Source organism: Vicugna pacos, chromosome 28 (assembly GCF_048564905.1).
Source record: "Vicugna pacos chromosome 28, VicPac4, whole genome shotgun sequence".
Lineage (NCBI taxonomy): Eukaryota > Metazoa > Chordata > Mammalia > Artiodactyla > Camelidae > Vicugna > Vicugna pacos.
This window is the reverse complement of record NC_133014.1, coordinates 7058539-7075003: the sequence shown is the minus strand read 5'-3', so window position 1 is coordinate 7075003 and position 16465 is coordinate 7058539. Positions and strand designations below refer to the sequence as shown.

The following is a 16465-nucleotide window of genomic DNA, read 5'->3' as shown; positions in this document are numbered from 1 at the left end:
AAGACTTTCTTTCTCTGGAGGCTATAAAAATACTTGGACACAGGCAAGGGGGTAAATGAGATGGGCTTTTGAGGCCATTCTCTGAGCTCTGAACACCACGGGGATGTCATAGGTGGGGTTAGTGTGGACATCAGAGGGCTCCTGTATGACCCCCAAAGCAATAGAGTCTACCTTAGAAATGTCCTTGACAGGGAGACAACTGGGTACCACACCTGGCCCGTTAGCCAAACCGTACCTTAAAATAGTCGATAAGTGCTTTGGAATACTTTACAGCATGATCCCTTTTGAGTCGAAACATCCGCCAGTACAGGAGGGCCAGGCATCGGTAACTGCAGCACAAAATGAGAAAGAGGCCCCGAAAGTATTAGTGCGTCCGATGCAAACAAGACTTAAAAAAAATTTGTTCCAGCGCACTTAATGTTTGTATCATGGTTATATACCTATTAAATATTTCTACACATACATATCTGACTTTCCTTTTTATTCAATATTATTCCAAAATTTCATGGAGTTACTCCATACAGATGTCACTTCACATATATAAATGTGAATAAATAAAGAATATAAATGTGAATTAATAAAGCAGCTTTATGGGTTCTTTGTTGGGGCCGAGGGGCTGGCCATTTCCTTTTCCACCACGAGGGGGCAGTCTCTCCCCATGAGAGGCATGAGGGAGCGGGTTTCCAGATGAATTTCAGGGCAAAGTTGCCTTCCTCTGACTTCCCTCCCACACCCTGGACCTGCCGCAGTGGCTTTGCTCAAAGAATAGCCAGTCCTTCCACCTGTTTTTATTCCCTTCACTTTTAAACTATTTGACTGGACTATACATAATTAGTTCAAATAAAGTAATAGATATGAATGTGTTTTATAAACAATACAAAGCTATTCTTTTTACAGTTCATATATTTGTTATTTACATATTAGTATCCTATCTTATGTAATGTTGACTAAGCATTGTTAATTTATCAATCCTAATATGAATTACAAACGTAAAGTTTGTAAAGAGCACTCAGAAAGCATTTCCAGAGACACATCCTCTTTTCCCTGGTGCTTCTCACTCATCATGAGCTGCTGACTCAGCTTCGGTGTGGACCAGTGAGAAACACACCGAACACAATGTAACCGTCTCTTCTTAGCACAACACGCTGCAGAAGATGGGATGACACAACACTACCTGAGACCTTCTCTCCTGTGTATGTTATCATTATCATTAGTTTGAGATTCGATTCTCTAACTTGCAGATCAGGATCTAGAGGGGAGGGTGAGCCGTCGGAGGGGAGGGTGAGCTGCCGCAGGTGGAGAGGTGTGATGTGAGGAGTGGGCTGAGGGGTCTTGGGGAGACGTAACGGGGACGATTATTATAACCACATAATCGTGATCATCGTCACCATTATAGAAAAAAACCTATCACATGTTGATTACCTTTTTTGGGGGTACTTTTTAGTACACAAGTCTTGCCTGTACTTCTGCTAAATTTACTTCTAAATATTTTATATTTGAAGCTACTATAAAATGGAATTATTATTGGTTTCCTTTAAAAATTTTTTTCACTGAAATATTGTCACTTGACAATGTTCTATCAATTTCTGGTGTATAGCATGTTTCAATCATACATATACATACATATGTTCCTTTTCATATATACATGATATTCCTTTTCATATTGTTCTCTTAATTTTTGTTGTTCCTTTCAAAGAGCCAACTTTTGGTTTCACTGATTTTCTCCAGTGTTTTTTTTTTTGTGTGTGTGGTTGTTTTCTTTTCTGGGGGGGAAGGGAGGTAATTAGGTTTGTTTGCTTATTTATTGATTGATTTTTTTAATGGTGAGACTGGGGGTTGAACCCAGGACCTCGTGCATACTAAGCATGCGCTCTACCACGCCTATGCCCCCATCCCTTGATTAACATTTTAAAAATGCTTTTATTATCAGAGTGGAATGAACTGCTCTTCAGTTTAATGTGTTGAGAACTTGAATGCACCATTTTGATCAGTCACACTAATAGGTGAAGAGACAGAGGGAGCATTCTGATTGTGTCTAAAATGTTAATAAACACAAGAGATTACTTGTGGCATCACTCACACTCAAATGATTAAAACACAGACCTACCTGACTTTAAAGTGAAGGCACAGACACAGACACAGACACAGACACACACACACACACACAGGAATGTGTCCTTGTGCAATGGACTTGTTGATGTCCAAGTGCTGTGAATTCACCTCACACATGGCACAGCAGGGTGCGGGCTCTCCCTGGCCACCATCACAATTGCCTTTGGTTTGGCACATTAGGAGGCACTAGTGAAATGTTATGCCTTTCGGCACCGGGTTTGCCATTGAAGCTGTGCAAGGCTGGGGAGGCTCTTTTAAGCTGACAGGATACACTCACCACAATGCAGCCAACTGTTTATCCTCTGGTGTGGCGCTGGGGCCTGAGTGGGTTTTTAGTCTCATAGCATACCTTTGAAAAAAAAAAAGTAAAAGAAAACCAAGAAAAAAAGCTTTCTTATTGACAATAGAGCATCTTCTATGATGGAAGTTCTCTCTGCCCAATACTTCGTTTTTCATCGTGCTTGCTGATAATTCTTTCTTAAAAGCCAGCTGAGGCTGCCCTGTTTCCCCTAAGCGTTATATTACTGTGATGACTGGAACGAAATGGCTTTTATGACCGTCTAGCTACTTTCTGCCCTTTAACAACACAAGTTCAAATGCTACGGACCGCCAAGAGTGGTATCGGTTCCACCAGCATCCACAGATGCAGTGACACTTCCATTTTCACAAATTGTGATTTGTGGCTGAGTGGCTGACAAGGCAGAGGCCAAGTTCAATCCTCCCAGGCCAACCTCCAGAAAAACGTTTATTTCTTGAACTCAGATGAATGCTTGGATTTACACCCCCCACCTTTTTTTTATTGTTATGGAACTCTCACTTTGACAGTGGTGTAACTGTCCTGGGTACAAAACTAGTGGATTTTATGAACTTCACTCAATTTCACTTATTTCTGTGAACCAGGGGATGGCAGCCATTCCTTTCTCCAATAATATACCAAGTTACCTGCTCTCTTAGAGAGAGCTGAGGCAGAATGTGGGATGCTCAGGGAGCCCTGGGTGCAAATCCCACGCTGGCCACTTATTACTTGTGAGAGTTTAGACCAATGAACATCGTTAAGCCTCCATTTCCTTACTTATAAACTTCAGATCACACAGCACTGCTGTAAGGGTTAACTGCGATAGTGTTTGCAAAGTTCTTGGCACAGTGGGGCTGGCTTGTTGCAAACTCCTCAAGAAGTGATGGTGATATTACACTGTCTCCACAGCGTGCGGATGTGTAGTGTTTCTGAGTGTATCTCTGCACCGGTTTCACAGTGGTTGCTCTGGGTGTCACGATATACGTATGTGGCTTATCACAATCGACTGCTATCAACATTTTCTACTTCTCTGAAACGTGGAGGCTGTCCTTCCACGTCCCTGCTTTTAAATAACATTGTCCTTTGTATCAGATGGTGGTATAATTTTTGTTTCAATCATTGACTATGATTTATAAAACTCATGAGGAGGAGAGTTTAGGGCATGTAGACATAGTTCTGCTCTTAAGTTCTTCTTCTTTCCTTCCTGTTGCTCTAGGATTTCTTCTTTGGTCAATTCCTTTCCATCTGAGAAACTTCCTTTAGCCAATCTTTCAAGGTAGGTCTGTTAGAAACGAAGACTTTAAGTTTTACTTAGTCTGAGAATATTTTTACTTCCTGTTCATTTCTAAAAAACGCAGTCTCACTGAATTTGGAATTCAGTTTGACCACTTTTGCTTTCAGCTCTGGGAAAGCGTCGTGCCACTCCCTTCCGGCTTCCACACTTTCAGATGAGAAGTCTGCTGTTGTTTGGATTGATGTTCCCCTATGGATAATGGGTCGATCCTCTCTGGATGCGTTCAGAATATTTTTTTTTCTTCGTTTTTCGTTTTCAGAAATGTAGTTTTGAGGTGTCTCAGCATGCACTGCCTTGGGTTTACGCTACTTGGGCTTTTTCTCAGCTTCTTGTAGGTTTATGGCTTTTGCCAAATTTGGTGAGTTTCAGCCGTTACTTCTTCAAGAAATCGTTCAGTCCTACTCCCTCCCTCTGGGACTCCAACAATGATGACATGTTGGCCCCACTGTCACTGTGCTTGAGGCTCTATCCACTTTTTTTGGGGGGGTTATATTCTTCAGTTCTATAATTTTCATTTGGTTCACTTTTTTAAAAAAAACCTTCATTTCTTTGCCAAGATTCTAATTTTTTTGTTTGTTTCAAGAGAATCTGTAATTGTTTGTTGAAGCATTTTTTGATGGCTACTTAAACATCCTTGTCAGATAATTCCAGCATGACTCATCCTGATCACTGCGTCAACTGACTGCCTTTTCTCATTTCAGTTATGATTTTCTTGCTTCTTGGTGTGATGCGTGAGTTTCTACTGTATCTTGGACATTTTGTCTGCCATGTTAGGAGACCCTGGGCCCTGCTTAAGTCTTTTCTTTTAAAAGGAAGTCACTCCATTTAGGTTTAGCAGGCAAGTCCCAGCCTACTTTCGTGGGCTGTGGTTCCAACTACAATTTACTTTTCAGAGCCTTTGTGGTGCAGTTTTGATTTGCGGTAGCAGGGATCCACTTGCCAGTGTCTCCCAGTCACTTGGTGTCCCTTGGTGGAGAAAGGAATTCTCTTGCCCACCAGGACAAACAGCATATTCTAAGCTGGACACCTGTCACAAGATCCACCTCACCAGTGCTCCTGGCTCCCCTGTGTCTCTCAGCGGGGAGGGGAGTTTCAAACCTGGTGGGCAACATGCAGAATTAAGTGGTAGATTAAAGCTATTTTCTAACTCAGACACACTCTTTGTATCTTAATTTTCTGAGTAGCTTAAGGGATTCTATTCAATCATCTAGAAAATGGATTGTGTTCTCCACCCAGACAAAGTCACTGACACCAGTCTCATCTCTGGTGCAGAGCAGGTGTGCACACCGGCACCTCCAGCTGTATTTGACTGGCATCCGGCTTTCACTGTTCTTCGGATGTGTTTGTTTCTTTGCTTTTTAAAATCTGAATGCCTTTAAGCAGGCCATGCATACTCCAGTTCACCACAGCCCTGTGACTTGCTTATCTGTTCCTTCCTCAAATATTCACTGAGTATGTACTATGTTCCAGGAACTCTTCCAGGAATTTTGAACACATGAATCAACAGATCAGACAAAAAACAAAGCAATCCCTGTGTTCAACGCACTCATGTTCCAGGACACCTTACTATTTTGTTCCTGTCCAGTCCTACCCATTTTCTTCCTTGCCTGCCTGTGGGCATCTGAGTCAGTGCTCTATTCTAAGGAAGAAATGTGACAATCTAGGATCTCTTAAAGTAATTTTAAGTTTTATTTTTAAACTCTGGTGATTTCTTTACTGCCCAAAATATTGCACCACATGAGAAAACAGTATGAAGGAATCACCAATACATTGGTATAGTAGAAATATTTTAATTAAAAAAATGGCTGGACAGTGTTGATTTTCAAAACATTCTTGAGAAGCGCTTTTCTAGGATGATGTGTTCTTGCTGCTGGGATGTCAGTTTCAAGCCTGTCATCCTTCACCGTTCACCGGAGGAGAGTGGTGCAAACCACCCAGGGGCAAATTTGGGCCAGCGCATACCAAGAAGGTTTAACCCAGGATGATTAGCAATCTTCGAACTGGAATACTGGGGCATGGTAAAAGAAATATCTACTCTTAGGTTGCATAGAAGCCCAGAATTAGAAAATTAGTTTTGGGAAGAATTAGTTTTGGGAAGAATTACATCACATAATGGGTATCAGACGTTATCCCAAGCAGCTGAACCGGCTAAAGACATAAAACAGATGACGAAGGTTCTCAGTAGGGTTAATGGATGAAATTCCCTTAATGGTTTGTTAAGTGGACGTCAAGGATGTGCCTTCTCAGGGCACATTGTGGAGGACAAGAGTCTCCCATCCAGACCCTCAATGCGCCCCTGTCTGGAATCCTGCCTCTGCTCACGTGACATGACTGCACCCTGGGGGTGGTCCTCATGTCCAGCCTTGCATCCAAAAACCACCAGTACCTTTTGAGAGAGTGAGTGTATCCTAGGATGGATTTCCTTTCCCCAAATCCCCCATGAATCTTCTTCCCTTTCATTAAATACTCCTGAATCACTTGCTGATGGAGCTAGGATTTAGATGACACCAACCTGAATCAGATTTTTCAAAAAGCAGCATGGAGGTGGAATGAGTTCAAAATCTACCACCTCCCAGCTGGGAGGAACAGGCAGGTCACATCAGACTCAGACCCAACTTCCTTCCTGCAGCCACTGGGCTCAGAGGAGCTGCCCCGCTTGCTCACACGGAGAGCAAAGGAGGCAGGCTAGGTAAAAATGCCTTGCAAAACCATCCATTCTTACTTGCGGGATGAACATGGGTTCTCGGTGGCGGATGGCGCAGACTGACATTCTTTTCTGGGCTCACGGTACTTAGGTCCATTTCTCCCTCCCCCCGCACCCCCAGGAGCCCCCGAGCAAGAACGTGCGGCAGCAGCGCGTACCTGATGAGCTCCACCGTCTCCGAGTACATTGTGTAGGGAGACTTGGATTCCATGGGGCCTTGCTCCATGGCGTTTCCACACTCGATGAACGACAAGGCTGCTTCTGCGTAGTTCAGGGCCTTTCCAAACTTTTCCACCTGATCAACAGAGTCAACACAGGGTCCTCCTTCAGAACAGTCTGCTAAACAGCATTGCCCCATGATCTACACGCTGCATTTGAGAAACCTGACTTTCAAGCTCCAAATCCCTGCGAATGGGGCCCGAGAGGAGACAGACACAGGATACTCCCTCCTCTAATTACTGTCACAAATTCCTCCTGGTTTAGAGGAAGTGAGTGCAAGTTATGCAGAAGGACACCAGATCCAGAACTCAACCGCCAATCAGAATCGCGCAGAACTTCAGGGCTGCTTTCATTTCTTTTCTTCTCGTTCTAACTCCTGATGGTCTGTCAGCCTCACTCCTTGCCCCTCCCTGCTGTGCTCAAGACATAGAGGTGACAGGTCTGATTCCACGTAAGAGTCCTCACCCTTTTTTGGTAAACTCCCACCGGGGTGGTCTCAGGCCTTGGTGATCACATTTTACACTGTGACATTTACATCTCCACGCCTCCCTTGCCTTGTGTATTTTTCAGTTGTTTTGTTGACACTTAGGCGCTCACTTAAGGGTGAGAACGAGGAGAGGACGGGAAAGTAGGTAAATCTCCAGGCGTGATTTCAGCTCGAGGGACACATCATTGAAAATTAATAAAAAGTGATTTTTCTAGGTCGTCTAAATTTATGTTAACCTTTCCCCGTATCAGCTTGGATAACCAAGCATCAGCTTTGCATTCTTGGGTTCTCATAAATCTAAACTCATACATCAGGTTCGTCGCTCCACACACTGTTACTCTTGGTGGTTAATGACACGTTCTGAGCTTGGATGGCGTAATCTCCTCCGTTTTCAAACACTCATTCATCAGTCAACACAGAATTACACATACTCTTAACCACTAATCTAAGTCTCGCTTCTTAAAAGAAAAAACCCTCTCATTTGTCATGATACCTTAGGAAACAGAAATGTGGAGCAAAACCCCTGCGTGAGCACATCAAAATTTCAACCAGCTTATAAACCTAAGAGGCTAGAGGAGCAATATTTCTTGGCAACGCTTTCAGATGGAGGACGTCATTTCTTCCAACAAGCATTTTCTAAAGTAGCCAATTCTGTGTGATTTGCACTCGACACACAAAAGCTCCTTCCACGAATAGACAATATATTTAGAGAGAAAAAACTGTGCCCTCACCAGAGGTAGTTCAAGGTGCAAGGCAGTCTGCGATTAACTAACAAAATGCAGAGCAAGGAGTCCAATGCGATAGAGAGGGTAGGAGGCAGCGAGGGAGGGGGCTGCAGAGGCTGGGGCTGAGACAGACAGTGGGAAGGAACAGTGTGACCTGGCTGAGCTGGGGAAGCATGCTGAGGGCGCGAGTGTGCCTGAGAGGGACAGCGTGTCTGTGAGGAGCTGCGCGGGTGTGAGCGTGAGGATCTGCAGGTGCAGAGGGCCCGCAGGCTGGCAGGAGTGAACTGTGCTGAGAGGTGGCGCAGACTGTCGTGAGGAAAGGCCAGGTTGGACACGAGGAGACTGAGTGAGGAATCCCGGTGAACCCTGGATGATTCAGGCAGGAAGTTTCCTTCTGCTTTGAAGTGCCATGTGACCCTGCACCAGCCTTTTCAGGGGACTAGAACTCCCCATCGGACTGTGGGATTGTGAGGACAGGGACTGTCTCCTGTTTTCCATGTCTGTTTTCTGATACCCCATGGTTATTTCCTCCGGACGCCAGTGTACCTAGGCGGTGATCTTCGTACAAATAAATGCTTGATGGGCAACCTCAGCTGCATGGGGGGAGGGAAGCGGTTATGGTTCCGGCATCTTCAACCCTGGAATAATACTCTGAAGGTCCTTTGAAACGCTTTTTTCATCTCCAGCACCCTGATTTCAGTCCTGAACACCGGAGGGAACAGGACGCGAGAGACCAGGTAGGGTTGAATCCCTTCGGACGAGATCGTCGGATGGAACTACCACGTGATCTCTTCCAGAAACAAACAGAAGTTTTCCATCTCTTGCCTGCAAGCTCCAAGCTTTCCAAAATAGATTATCCAAGTCAGGAAAGTTATTTTTTGAAAACATCAAGTCACAGCAACTCTGGAGTCTTAGGGGCAGAATAAGAGTTTCTGCGCTGCCGGTTTCAGAGCAAGTGCTCATTTGGGCAGATTCACAACAAGAACACAAATCTTTTTGAAAAGGGATTTGATCCTGGGACCAAGCCAAGGGCTGGCCAGGCTAACAAGGGAGAAAAATGCAAACTGTGTTCTGTTTTTTTGTGTTTTTTTTGGTTTGGTTTTGTTTTTTAAGGAAAAAAAGACTACCACCCCCTGACTCCACTGCCTCTGGTTACTACTCAAAGTTTAGGACTAAATTGAAAATATCTGTTTACCGAGGGCTCCCTCCCAGTCAGACATCATTGGTTGAGGTCATAATTTATTGGGCGATGAGCACTGGATTATATAAACATTTCTCCACTTAACAGACCCAGCCATCCTTATAATAGATTTTATAATTACCCCAGCTATCCTGCCCCCGTGATGAAGCTGCGGTACAGACATAATTTGGAGGAAAGGATCTGGAGAGAAAAGGCCTTACCATCGCATCTGCTTTATGCTTCATTCGTTTAGCTTCTTGCATAAAATAATCTGCACTGCGTGGCCTACGAGGAGAGAGATGGGAAACATTATCGGGCAAGCACGAGATCTTCAGAGGACAGTCTCTCCTTTCACTCAAACTTGAAGCACAATTTCAAGACTCGGCTTCACAGGGAATCAAGTTTTGTTTTGTTTTGTTTCAGTTTTTTTTTTTTTTGCATTTCCAAATTACTGCCTCTAGGTAAAAGGTCATAATTTCTCTTAAGTTAGCAATTCAGAATACACTCAATACATGCAGATAAATATATACATTTACTGTGATTTTAACATGGATTCCCCGGTGCCTAATTTCTGAATCAGATTTCTTTATTGCATGGTAAATTTATTGCATGGTGAAAGAGCAAGTGTAAAATCTTATTTCACACAATATTTACACAAAACAATCCCTTTTTAATGTAAAGATGGCAAAGATACCTCAAAATAATTGTCTGGATATGTATGGGTGAGTGTTTTTATGCAGCCTTATGGAAATGTGTTGTGTGTATGCATAAATGGTACCTAAAGTTGTATGTATCTCTCTGTGTAATTATTTTAAAGCTTTGCAGTGAGAAGAGGTAATGCTGTCTGATTACATTCCAGTTGTAATGAAGTTAGTTGTAAAATGATGTCTACCTTGTAATAACGCAAACACGGCAAGTATTCTCTGGGGTTCTGATTAGCTAGCTGGTAAACATGAACACCAGACATGTCATTATTAAAGCGGTAACCCTGGCCGGCACCAGCTCTGCTGGGAGCTGAAGGTAATTCATCCAGAGACTGATCTGAGTGTGTGAAATGACCGCAAGTTACACTACGCTACTTATCAGACAGTGCCTTTGAACACTTCTTCCAATACATTTAAAAAAAAAAATCTGCACACTTTAGGTACCATCAGAGCAAACTTGTTTTTTGAATTGTGGGTCTTTATGTCATCAATAAACCTGACCTATTCATACATACCCAGCATAAGCCAGGACCCCCTGAGTGGGAGATAAGACGTAAGTAGTGATATTAATCATGTACTGTTTAACTCATTGAACACACTTATTCTGAACTGACTCCTTTCAGATTCTAACGGGGTCTTCTTCCTTACTGCAGTATTAGATGGTCAGAGCATCCTTTTATCCTAAGAGGTCAAAGCGCTGAGAAAAATCACACAGACCATGCCAATGACATTACAACCCGAAACTACTGTCCTCATTTAAATGGGTTTAATCGATCGATCAAACAAATAAACAAACCAGGATCCCAGCAAATACTCGATTCCAGGGTCACAAATCACTGCAGCTAGAAAAGACCTTGGTTTCTGTCCCTTCTTCCCCATAAAAATACCGGCAAGACTGGGGTAACACGCCGGAATATTTAACTTTTCCAACAAAGAAACGAGGAACACGGCTGCGGGATTTCCCTACTGTGCGTCATCAAGCGCTGGGTCTCTGGCTCGTGTCCCTCCCCCATTCCTCCTGCCTGAAACCTCCCATTCATCCTGACGGGTCTCCACTGCTGGGTGAGGCCTGAGGTCTCCTTTAAAGGAAGCCCCTCCTCTAACCAGCTCTTCCTTCTCTAGTTCATTTGCACGATGTTCACGTTTCTTCCGCTTTGTATGGCTTTTTAGTTGCCTTTACGTGCTGTGTTCTTCTTCTTTGTCAAACATTGACCTTCTGCGGCCAGAGATGCTCTAGGTCTTTGCTCAAAACCCTCCAACCCTCACCTTTAATAGTAGTTAACATAGATCTTTAAGTTAAAGGGTCTGGAGAGAAGAAAGGAAGCTACAAACAAAGAAACAACAAAAAACCCCAGATGGAACCAGCTGGGACCAAGATGGAGATGAATCTGACCTCTCCAGACCCCGAGTCTCACGACATGTTGCTTTTACCACATGAGCATATTAAGTGACACACCTACCAGCCATGACCAGACATTAAGGACCGAAAAAGGATAAAAAGGGGGTGACACCCACTGCCTTGACAAAGCCCTGCCCCTTCCCCATAGATGAATGTATATGCCTCCCCATCGTGAGCCTCACTCCTCCTCCCTTTGTCTTCACTCTTAAAAATTAAATTCCTCTTGCCAGGTGGGCGAGAAGTTGATTTGTGAACTTAGTTTCTGCTTCTCTGTCCTTTGGCTGAATAAAGCTTATATCCGACCAGGGTCCATGTGACTTAGGGTGGTAACACTCAGAACACATGTTGGCTCTCTGCTGGGTCTCTGATGCCAACTCCAGCAATTTACATTACCTGTGTTGTGGTTCTTTTTTTTAATGGACTTACTTTATCTTTCTGAGCAATGTTAGGGTCACAGAAAAGTTAAGTGGAAAGCACAGAGAGTTCCCACATACCTCCTGCTTGGACATGGGCCTCCCTCACTACCAGCATCCCTCACCAGAGCGGCACATGTGTTACAACCGAGAAACTTACACTGATGTGTCATTATCACCCGAAGTCCAGAGTTTACGTTCGGGCTCAATCCTGGAGTTACACGTTCTACGGGTGTTGAAAAACGTATAATGCATGAATCCACCATTACGCTATCATACAGAACAGTTTCACTGCCCTAAAGTCCTCTGCAGTATTGGTTTTTCTTTTTGCTGAATGCCCCAAAGTGTAAGACCAGACCCTACCTCTAGCCCAAACCCAGATCTGACTCCTGCGCTTCAGACGGGGTCCTGGGGACTATCTGTTTAGGAGAGGAGTTTATCCTTCCATTCCTCCCCCTCTGTTATCAAATGCTGTGAATGCTTCCTTGCAAGCATTTCTTTTTCTCAGTGACCACATCCCCCATCCACATCTAGGCTCTCACCACCTCTCTGGGCCTCCAGTTTCACTTCCACGCAGTCTACCCCCGAGCTTTAACCCTTGACCGAAGTTTATATACCATGGCTTTCATTACATCACCATCTTACTCACAGACCCAAATCAATCTCCAGGGCCTATGAGGTCAAATCTCAGTGCAGGTCCCCAAGAATCTGGCCCCACCCTCCTAACTTACCACCTCCTCACCACGTCCCTCAGCCACACTGAGCGTTTCCTCGCGTCTTGTTAACAGCCACTGCTGTCTTGGAAGCCCTGCCCAGCCTTCTCCTCCCCGGGACACTCCTCTCTGCTCATTCAGGAAGTGCTTACTCTGAGCCAGGTTCTCAGGCCATAAGGCCTTCTTGGTAACTGGTCCATGCTCACCTATGTCTTTCCTGAGCTCGGATTCCAATTCCTATTTACACTTCCCGTCTATTTAATGACTTTCTGAGCTGTGCTGCGTTACAGCCACTGCATGTGTACAATTTGGCAGCTGGAACGTTTTCAGCGGGCGGCCCTGCTGAAGACCTCTTTGATCTTCTCCATCCTGTAGTTCTAGGTGCACAGGAGAAGGTAAATGACGGACACCCCACCCCCCACCCCCCACCACATTCACTGCGAGCTTAGAAGGGAGAGGTGGCTTCTGATGGGGTGCAGCCTTGAAGCCATCGAGCCGGAGAACATCTCCATGGCAACCTGAAATTCTCCACATCATTATCCGTCCCCCACGCTCATATAGGAGTTTGGTCATTTTTCTCTTGCCCTGTTGTTTTTCGTAGACTTCGTCCCTCACGGATCATCATTTTTTTTTAATGCATTTTGTTTTCATGAAAGAATTCTCTTGGCGATCAGCCAAGGCATCTTAGTTTTTCTGACCCTTCTAAGTTACCCCTAGGGGTGGCAGCGGCACCTAACTCCTAATATGGGCTCCTTAATCCATGCTGTTTTTCTCTGCAGCATATAAATGGATTCTTTAAACCTGCTACCGAGGCGGAGTCACAAACTCTCACAACAGTGTATGTGGGTAAGTAACACATCTATTTTCCGACTACATCACAGCAGTTACAATAGTCACCTGAGACGCTGAGGAAATGTACCATCGGGGCCCTTCTCACACACGTCAGCATTCTCATCTCTGCCTCCAGCAGAAGGCTCACTTTACCGTCCCTGAAGAGTGCCTGCTAATTGCCTGTTTTCTCTTTCAGGTGATTTCTGGAGCCACACTTTTTAAGAGCAGATCATTACAAAGGCAGTGGGACAATGGGACCTCCCCCAGACTGTCCGGCCGGGCGGTGGATCTGAGCTGTCACAAAGGCGTCACTCTGACGGCAACGTTCATGTCAGCAGGAAAGTAAAATTGTCACCCTTGTGGCAGTTACAGAACATAACACAGCAAAGGCACTAAACTGAAATCTACTGATCTCAGTGTTCAAACAGATCTTTCATTGAATATTTTTTTTAACATGGAAAAGCTAGAGTTTAGTTTTTCATTTTGATAAAAACATTCTTCAGAGTTTCTCACAGCGACGGTATTTTATGATGATACGGGAGGAAACCTAATAAAAATTCAGTTAAACTAGTGCAGGTAACTACCACGTAACTAACCGGGTATCTGGGGCTCTTCAGAAATGGGGCTAGAGGGATCTAAAGGCAGAAGCTTAGCCAAGGTGCCTCTGTTACAAGTGCTCTCGGCAACAGTAACAATCTGAGCACTTGATCCAGAGGGAACCCACCTCCCCCTCCCCCTCCCCCACCCCCACACACGTGGCCTTGGTTCTCAGCCCCAGCGGGGTCTGAGCTACCCTAATATTTCCTCTGGCACGGGAGTATTAGAGCAACCTTGCTTTTTGTTCTCCTTTGTGGCTGAGATGGAGCTGAGCGCTGTCCCACGGAGAGGCTGGCAGGCTTCTTTCTGTAATTCCTACCTCTGTGAAACGTGCACCCCTCCGCAGAGCCGGCCTGTTTTGTGAAAACTGGCAGGGATGAGAGCTCTCAACGTGTCTGAACAAACAGGTTCCTTGGCACTGCACAAATCGGGATAATTTTCTTAGGGAAGTTGAAATCCAAATCAGACAACTAGGCGACAGCACACCAAATACACTCGTCATCCGATGTCCTGTTAGCTTGTCATTGGAGGGGCCCCCGAGGTGTTAACTGTGTCCCCAGCTTTGAGGTACTCTCTTCCCCAAGACGAACGCATAAGAAGTTAAGTGATGGTTCTGAATGCACTGAGGAAGCGAATGCTGTAGATGAGAGCACTTTGGAGCCAGGGACCCCGGGGGTGGGGGGCTGCTGTTGGCTGTGTGAGCCCTTCCTGAAGGACAAGGGAAGGCTGCTTTTAGGCAGCAGGGATTCAAATGTAGTTTTTGTTTCCATAACCTTGATGTTGGCTGGGACCCCCCCAATCCCCAGACCCTGGCTTCTCAGAAGCACGAGCCATTAGTCACCCTCTTCGTGCGTCTTGCAGGCCATGACAGGCTCTTGTAGGCGCCACCTCCTCTCTTGGCCACAAGCAGAAAACAGCGCGTGCTCTCCAGGACGCACAGGCTAAATGCGGCAGGTTTTTGTCATTCGATCATATGCAACTTTCTGTTGAAATGGAAACTCATCAATTTGATTGTGGTTCTTCTCTGGGGGTGATGTTAAAGGTAAAATAATTTCACAAAGCCCTTAAAATGAGCAGAGAGATCAGATTTCCATCAGGGACATCTGAAAGGCCTTGTCCCTGCCCTCTGCTTCCTCCAACCCTCCAGCCTAGTCTTTTTTTTTTCTTTCTTTCTTTCTTGGTTTTGGTAAGAATGAAATAAAAACCTGGCTGAGAGGGATTTCATAATGGAAAAAATTTCATGTGAAGAATAGAAAGGTTGGGATGGTGGGTACAGCTCAGCGGCAGACAGCGTGCTCAGCATGCATGAGGTCCTGGGTTCAATCCCCAGTACCTCCATCAAAAAAAACCCAAACAAACAACAAAAAAACCCAGAAACGCACGCTAATGGTGTATCAGGAAAAGTGGGGTCCAGCTTTGAAGTGACTGGTAAGGGGAGCCCCTCGGGAGGGAAGAGTGGCCACAGCAAGCCCTCCGTGGGGGTGGGGGTGGGGGGCTTTGCCGTGATGTAATGTCACCTACTCCAGGATTATAATTGGTGTCCTTTGACTAAATCATCCGACCTTTTCCATACAGGAATCTTTCATCCCCTATAAAATGAAAATCCTTTTAGCTATGAGGCTGCTGAGCATAATTACATTACAAATGCCAGCTCCCTCTTCCTGCCCCGCCAGCCACATCTCACAGGCTGCGGCTTCAGCCCCGCACACGAGGGAGTCCTTCCTCAGGGTCGGGAGGTTTAAGTAGCTGGGCCCCTGTCACTGGTGCCATGGGGACAGATGGGACATTTGGTGGTTGGGCTGAATGTGATCGTGACTGACTCTTCCTCGTGAAATGTGGGCAAGAGACAGTACATCCTTCTGGGAGCAGCAGGCAGTGCTGGCACCAGGCCTCTCTGGCTCCTCAGCTCAGCAATATGGCAGGTGGAAATGGAGGCCAAGCGTTTCCCCACTCAGCTCTGCCCAGACTTCTGTACCGAGGCCTTCACGACACAGTTGTTCCCTCAGTTTTCCCCGGCCAAGAAATCCCCCATCACTAATTATGACTAGGGCTCAGGGCTTTGCACTAATAAGATCAATTTTTAGGCTTTGAGTTGAATTGGGTGCTGTCATTCATGCACATAAATTCTCACAAGTTTGGTAATCGCACAAGTGTCACCTTAAAACCGTGGCTGTCGAGCTGAATGTCGCACGCGGCTAAAAGTCAAGGAGGAGGTGTAGTCACGCCGCCTCCAAACTGAGCCTGTAGAACAAGCTGACCTGGATCACATTTTTAAAAGAAGTGTTATTCTGTTCAGCTCCATCTGCCTCCCGAAGGCACAAACTGGTGCCTGTTTAATTGGTACGTAACATACGACAGGAGGCTGGAAGCCCAGGAATTTAAATTTACCTGCATGTAGTAGATTTCTGACATTCAGGGAAGAAGAAAGAAAAAAGAATGCAGGCATTGCCCCGGGGAATGTTCCACTGGGTCCACTCAACACTTGACATCTAAATACCCGCTGGCTTCAGCTGTTGTCTGAATTGCGTGTTTATTCAACCATGAACAAGTATTTATAATATAAAAGGATGAGTTTACTTTTTTTTTTTTAAAGCTACAAGATGCGGCTTTAAAAAATTAACATGGCAGTAGGGCATCTGTTACTTTTTGGATGGCGATCACTGGATTTCCATCAACTCTAAATTATGCCGGTGCTAATTCTCTAGTTCTTTCTTTCCTTCTGGTGGCTTCTCTTTGGTCATTCCCTTGCCTGATGACACCTTCAGTGCGGAGAAGTCAAGGGAAGTGACAGG

At 45.1% G+C, this 16465-nt stretch overlaps 1 protein-coding gene and 1 long non-coding RNA gene across 2 annotated transcripts in view; one reads left to right on the top strand and one right to left on the bottom strand.

The window, feature by feature from the left end:
• The window catches only part of AFF3 (ALF transcription elongation factor 3), a 428458-nt gene that overhangs the window by 11292 nt on the left and 400701 nt on the right, over positions 1-16465 (bottom strand). Inside the window, exons 19-22 of the mRNA XM_072951324.1 lie at positions 9238-9301; positions 6564-6700; positions 2390-2461; positions 236-329 (exon numbers count right to left, since the gene is read on the bottom strand). Coding sequence (XP_072807425.1) covers positions 236-329; positions 2390-2461; positions 6564-6700; positions 9238-9301 — 367 coding nt within the window. The remainder of the gene's footprint in view (positions 1-235; positions 330-2389; positions 2462-6563; positions 6701-9237; positions 9302-16465) is intronic.
• Positions 12486-13328, top strand: LOC140689974 (uncharacterized). The gene is made up of 3 exons (XR_012065122.1): positions 12486-12640; positions 13025-13091; positions 13273-13328. It is a non-coding gene; the product is annotated as an uncharacterized lncRNA (long non-coding RNA).